The sequence below is a fragment of the Odocoileus virginianus genome, chromosome 16, assembly GCF_023699985.2.
Source record: "Odocoileus virginianus isolate 20LAN1187 ecotype Illinois chromosome 16, Ovbor_1.2, whole genome shotgun sequence".
In the NCBI taxonomy this organism is placed as follows: domain Eukaryota; kingdom Metazoa; phylum Chordata; class Mammalia; order Artiodactyla; family Cervidae; genus Odocoileus; species Odocoileus virginianus.
Genome location: NC_069689.1, coordinates 61,965,356 through 61,971,090, shown reverse-complemented (window position 1 = coordinate 61,971,090; position 5,735 = coordinate 61,965,356). Strand labels below are relative to the sequence as shown.

General features: G+C 53.5%; 1 protein-coding gene across 1 annotated transcript; it reads right to left on the bottom strand.

The window, feature by feature from the left end:
• Nucleotides 1–3,151: 3,151 nt before the first annotated feature.
• On the bottom strand, nt 3,152–3,898 carry LOC139038645 (myeloid-associated differentiation marker-like). Its single transcript, XM_070477535.1, has one exon. It carries the CDS (start codon nt 3,896–3,898, stop codon nt 3,152–3,154), a length of 747 nt encoding a protein of 248 aa, XP_070333636.1.
• Between the last annotated feature and the right edge of the window lie 1,837 nt (nt 3,899–5,735).

Below are 5,735 nucleotides of genomic sequence, written 5' to 3'. Positions count from 1 at the left end.
TTGGGAAGTTGTCATCACACGGCCTGTTCACTTCATTTAGTATCTTCTTTAATGCTGACCCTGCTGACTACCTAAAATAGCAGCCTGGCTACTCATACCCACCCACGTCAATAACTCTTTTCACCTGTTATCCTTTTATCATGGCATTTTTCATCCACTGACCTAATACTGTATACTGGTTGCACAGAGTCCATCTCTTGTACTGGAGTGTCAGCTTCAGGAGGACAGAGTTCTTGATTCTCTGCTCTCTGTCCAGACCTAGAACAGTGCCTGGCACACACTTGGTGCACAAGGATACTTGTCTATTGAGTGGAGTCTTAAAGCCATCAGACTGGATGAGGAAGAGCCGGCACACAGAGAAGATGTGATCCAGCTCCAAGTCCTGAGGCCCTGAGACCCTCAGATGATGGGGAGGCGCAGGAGGAGGGAGAGAAAGGGGGGAGACCCTGAGCCGCAGGGGCAGCTCTTCCTTTAATAGGATCAGTGGGGACGGTGCTGTTCATGGGTCCCCACCTCCCCCAGGCCAGTGCTGGGCACACTGTCTATGGGATCTCAGTCCCCTTCTCAGCCCTTTGATGGAGGAGACCCTGATCTCACAGAGGGACACATGGAGTCAGGTGGGCTGACTGAAGCTGGGGTCTCTCTAGAGCATCAGCCTCTCCCTCCCCGTGACTGGGCTTCCTCCCCTGAGAGCTGGCTGTGCAGGGGGCAGGGGCCCCAGGTGGGGGCGGGGCCACAGCACATGCTGTCCTCTGGGGTCTTGACCCTCACCTCGGGGCCACCTTAGGAGGTAAGGTGGGGGGGTCTCCCCAGCTTTTCCGTCCCCTGGGGCATCCAAGACCCAGAGCCAGAAGCAGAACATCAGGTTTGGGATTTCCTTTGGGAAAGCTTTTCCTCTGGGAATCCTGATTCCTTTTCTTTCAAGGAAGTCTGGAGCCCTGGAAGGAACTTGAGCCAGGAGTCAGGGAGCCTGGGGGTCACCTTCCAGGTGAGGCTACACCGCTGCCCCACCCCCCTCCCAGCTTCAGCTCAGTGGCTGAGTGAGGGCACCTGGAGGGTCCCTGGAGCAGCTGCCCATCCATGTTAAGGACCCAGCCCCTCATACCTCCTGCAAGTCGGCCTGTGGGGAGAGAGATGGTCCAAGCACTCCCCCTGATGGCCGGTCATAATCAGACAGGTAGCCACACCCAGCAGCTTCCAAGGCTCATGAAAACAGTTAACAGTAGAGGTCATGACTCTAAACCCTAGAACCTGGGCAGGAGAGAACCCTGAGAGGTCAGGCTACAGCTCCCTTCTCTCCCAGACCAGGTTCCCAAAGGTCAGTGGTACAAATGGCAGGTATGGCCACTGTAAAGTTGAGTGAAAAGCACGGTAGTTTGGTGTCATATAAACTTGGATTTGGATTCCCTGAGTTCTTAACCTCACCTGGAGCCCCTCATGCATGCGGGGGGGGGGGGGGGGGGGGGGAACTGTTAGGACATGTTCTGCAGGGCTGTGCCCTCTCTGCATGGTAGCCAAGGGAGATGGCAGGGGCGAGGCTGGACCAGTGACCGAAGCCCCACCCAGAGGTCCTGCAACAGCACCCTCTTCTGCTGTTGGCAAGTTTGCCAGAAATATCCTGAGAGGGTCAAGATGCTAGGCAGGGTCCGATTGGAGCCTCCTTGCCCTTCCCTCAGCCCACCAGCCTCCCTACAGGGACCTTGGGACAGAAGTCAGCCGTGCAGACAAGGGCCACATGGATGGACCACCTGCACTGGCCCCAAGACAGACAGTCAGGTGCCTGGGGCCACAGGAGAGAAGAGACCCTCTTTTCTCCACTCAAAGGTGGATAGAGGAAGGCTGACTCTGTGATCCTTCCAAGAAGCTGCTCCAGGGTCAGAGAATGGACCCGGGCTCTGTTCTACACCAGGCTCCGGCCACAGTCTGAGCCTGGTATCAGCCAGGAGGCTCTGGCTGGCCGGCTGAGGAGGGAGCCTTTGGCCGCTGTGCTGGGAGGCAGGGAGGCCAGGCCAGGCAGGGAGCAAGGGAGGGGCCTGATGCCTGGACACCCTCAACTGTGTGTACTAAAGGGCTGAGGTTGGCCCTGGCCACTCAACAAGGGGGCTTGGAGGCCACAGCTCCTTCTCCCCATGTTATAGACCAGGCTTCTTGGCCTGCTTAATCAATAGAAATTGATTTGGTGCTAGATAAGAAATTCAGGCGAGGCTTTATTGGGCCCCTGCTGCATCAGAAGGGCGTGAGAACAAACAGCAAGTTCCCCTATTTGTTCCCTGAGGGCAGCAAGCTTGTTCCTTATATGGGGTGAGGGTAGGGGGTGTGTCCAGGGGCTGGGTCAGAGGGGTGGCTTAAGTGGTTTGCCCACCCGTTAGGTGATGTTATATGCAGGGGGCATGCGCAGTGGCCCCTCCTTTGCTCCAGGCTATTCTAAAGTGTCTGTTGTGGGTTTTGGTCTCTGTAACTTTGGTGTCCATAATTTGTCCCAGTTGTGCATGTTTGCACTTATTTTTAGTGCCACACAGTTTCTTTGTATTTTGTCGCTCCAGGAGAGGTGTATCCAGGTGCAAGCAAGGGTTTCAGCAAAGGGTCCAAGATTCCAGCCTCTCTTGTATCCAGATCCCTGGACCCAAGGTGCCTCCCTTCCCTCCGCTTTTGGAAACAGGCCTGTGGGGACATCTCTCAGCTCTTCCCCAGCCTGTCCATCAAGGCTGCAGGGGATATGGAGACCATCTGGTGAACAATCCCTCCCCTGACCCTTCTTTTCCACTTGGTATATTTTTCAAACTTTAACTTTATTTTCTTAAAAAAGCAATTTGTTTACATGTTTCAAAATCAGAATGCTCAGAAAGGCCATATTCTTAGAAATCTCCCTTCTACCTGTGGCTCCATCCACTTTCCCCTCAACTCCCCTCCCCCACCAAGACCAGGTATCTGAGTCTAAAGAGAGCATCAGAGGACATCAGAAGTTGGTGAAGAAACTACAGGTGAAAAGAAGAATCCAGAGTCTGTGGGCTGAGCCTCAGTCCATACAAAAGCCTCTCGGACCAAGTACACCATGTCAGCCACATAAACCAGTAGGTTGATGGCGGTCAGGATAGCCAAATCGGTCGCTGGTCGCAGATGCAGACAAAGGTAATGAGTTGATCACTGCAGCTCATATCGCTGGACCGCTGGGACTGCCCTCCCCCAACTTCTCGTTGAACTGGTAGAGTGGCCAGAGGATCACTGCGGTGGCATAGAGGAGGACGGAGAGCACAGTCTGCACCCACAGCAAACAGGGGACAGGGAGGGGCAGCTTTTTGTCGTTGTCACAGTCACACCCATTCACAAGGAAGTTCACGGCCCCCAGGATGAAGCAGATCCAGTACACGGCCACACACCACACCAGGGCCGGCTGGTGCAGGTACAGGTCAGTGTTGCTGATGAAGGCGAAGATGACACAGGCCACATAGTTCTCCAGAGCTATGTGCCTCCTGAGCGCACCTGGGAAGCTGGGCACGAAGCAGACCATGTCGCCGGGTCGGACACAGACCCAGGCCACTTCGATGGCATAAAGCAGAGCAGCCACGCAGGAGAAGGTGGTGGCGGTGATGGCACGGTTCTGGGTGGGGCCTGGAGAAAAGAACTGGATGTAGGAGGTGCCAAAGATGAGGGAAGTCACAATGCAGATGATGGCGAAGTAGAAGGAATAAGCATGAAGAAAACCATCCCAGGAGCAAGGGAGGCGGGACTGCAGCCAGCATAACTCCACTACGGAGATGATGAGGTTCAAGGCAAAGCAGAGACACCAGATGAACATGCACCAGTTACCCATGCCCTCCTCCCAAATGCCCAGGCTGGCCCCCAGAGAGAAGGACACACAGGTGGAGAGCAGCTGCCCCACGCGGAGGAAAAAACCCATGATGGGCTTGGAGGCCAGGCCTGAGGACCAGCTCATGGTGATGGTGACGGTCAGTTGGGTCAACGTCACCACTGTTGTAACCTTGCTTGTTTCTCAACCAAAGGCTTGTAAACAGTTTAAACACAGCTCCAAACGTTCTGAGTTCAGTTTTGTTTTGCTGGTTAAGCTCTGTTTCTGTCTCCATTCTTTTTTCTCTAGAAAATATATGACCACTGACCCCTAGAACTGATGTGCTTATCTGAACAAAGTAAGGACCACACTCACCTTCTCAATCCAGCAAGGCGGCCCAGGGGTTAATGTAAAGTCTCCCCAAATAGCAGCACAGCACACCCCTGGCACACAACCCGTTTCAGCTTCCTTCCTTGTATAAACCCCGGCTGAGCTTCGCCGGGTTGGGAGTTGGTTCTTTTGTGCAGTGACCCACCTTCTCCCCTGCTCGCCAGCTTGCTTAAGATTAAGCTAGTTTTTTTCTGCCCAAGGCTTATCTCTCAGTACTAGTAGTCGAGCCTGAGCTGGGTGGCAATGTTATCCATCCGGGCAACAGACAAGTCCCCAGGTTTCCTGCCCCTCCCCGTCTCCCTGGGACGAAAGGGACAGTGCTGCTAGGAAAGTTGGGGTGCCCACTGCTCCCAGCAAAGATCTGTGGGTATTTTTCCAGCAACTGCAAAACTGATCTACCCCTCGCCACTCTTTGCTCACAGCCTGCTTTCACTCTCTGTTGAGAGCAGGAAACTGGCCTCCGAAGGGGCAGCCAAGCTCTTGACCGAGTGAGCAGAGGAGCATGCATCCTGTGAGCCCCCCTTCCACCCCTATCTGGGCATATTCTTTGCTCTTTGGGACTTTGGGGTCAGTAGGATGCTGCAGGAGTGGGGAATGGCTTATTTGTGACTCTGTACCACTCTCTTCCCAAGGAAGAATTGATTTGGTTGCTTTAAATCTGTTCTGGGGGAGCCAGTGAAGTGGGGGGGGGGGGGAAGGGTCTATATCCATCCCTTCTAGAAGTCCACTGGGACACATCTTGGCAGACTGGCAACACTAGAGCTATTACCCAGTAGGTAACCATGAATAAAAAATTGATGCTTTTGAACTGTGGCATTGGAGAAGACTCTTGAGAGTCCCTTGGACTGCAAGGAGATCCACCAGTCCATCCTAAAGGAGATCAATCCTGGGTGTTCACTGGAAGGACTGATGCTGAAGCTGAAACTCCAGTACTTCAGCCACCTCATGCCGAAGAGTTGACTCACTGGAAAAGACCCTAATGCTGGGAGGGATTGGGGGCAGGAGGAGAGGGATTGGGGGCAGGAGGAGAAGGGGTCAACAGAGGATGAGATGGCTGGATGGCATCTCTGACTTGATGGGCATGAGTTTGAGTAAACTCTGGGAGTTGGTGATGGACAGAGAGGCCTGGCGTGCTGTAATTCATGGGGTCGCATAGAGTCGGGCACGACTGAGTGACTGAACTGAACTGAACTGAACCATGAATAAAATGCTTTTAAAATTTTAATATAGCCCAAGTCATGTATGTTTTCGATTCTGAAGTACAGTGGCCCTCGAATGGGTCTCTAAATTACTCTTTTCCCGTTAGAATTCTTTTGTCAACGATCTGATAAGTGGGAGGCTTTCCTGGTACTCATAATAAAGATTTTTCCAACAAGGGCACCAAATTAAAGGCAAAAAGAAAATGAAACTGAAAAGCCCACCACCTTTACAGGGGTGACTTTGCAGGCAAGGGAGGAAGAAGAGGGGGGTCAGCTTTTTAGGGAACTGAATCCACACCGACCTCTATGGTTTCTGTCCTGGTGCCCCAGGCAGGGGATGCCCAGGTCTGTGCCCCCTC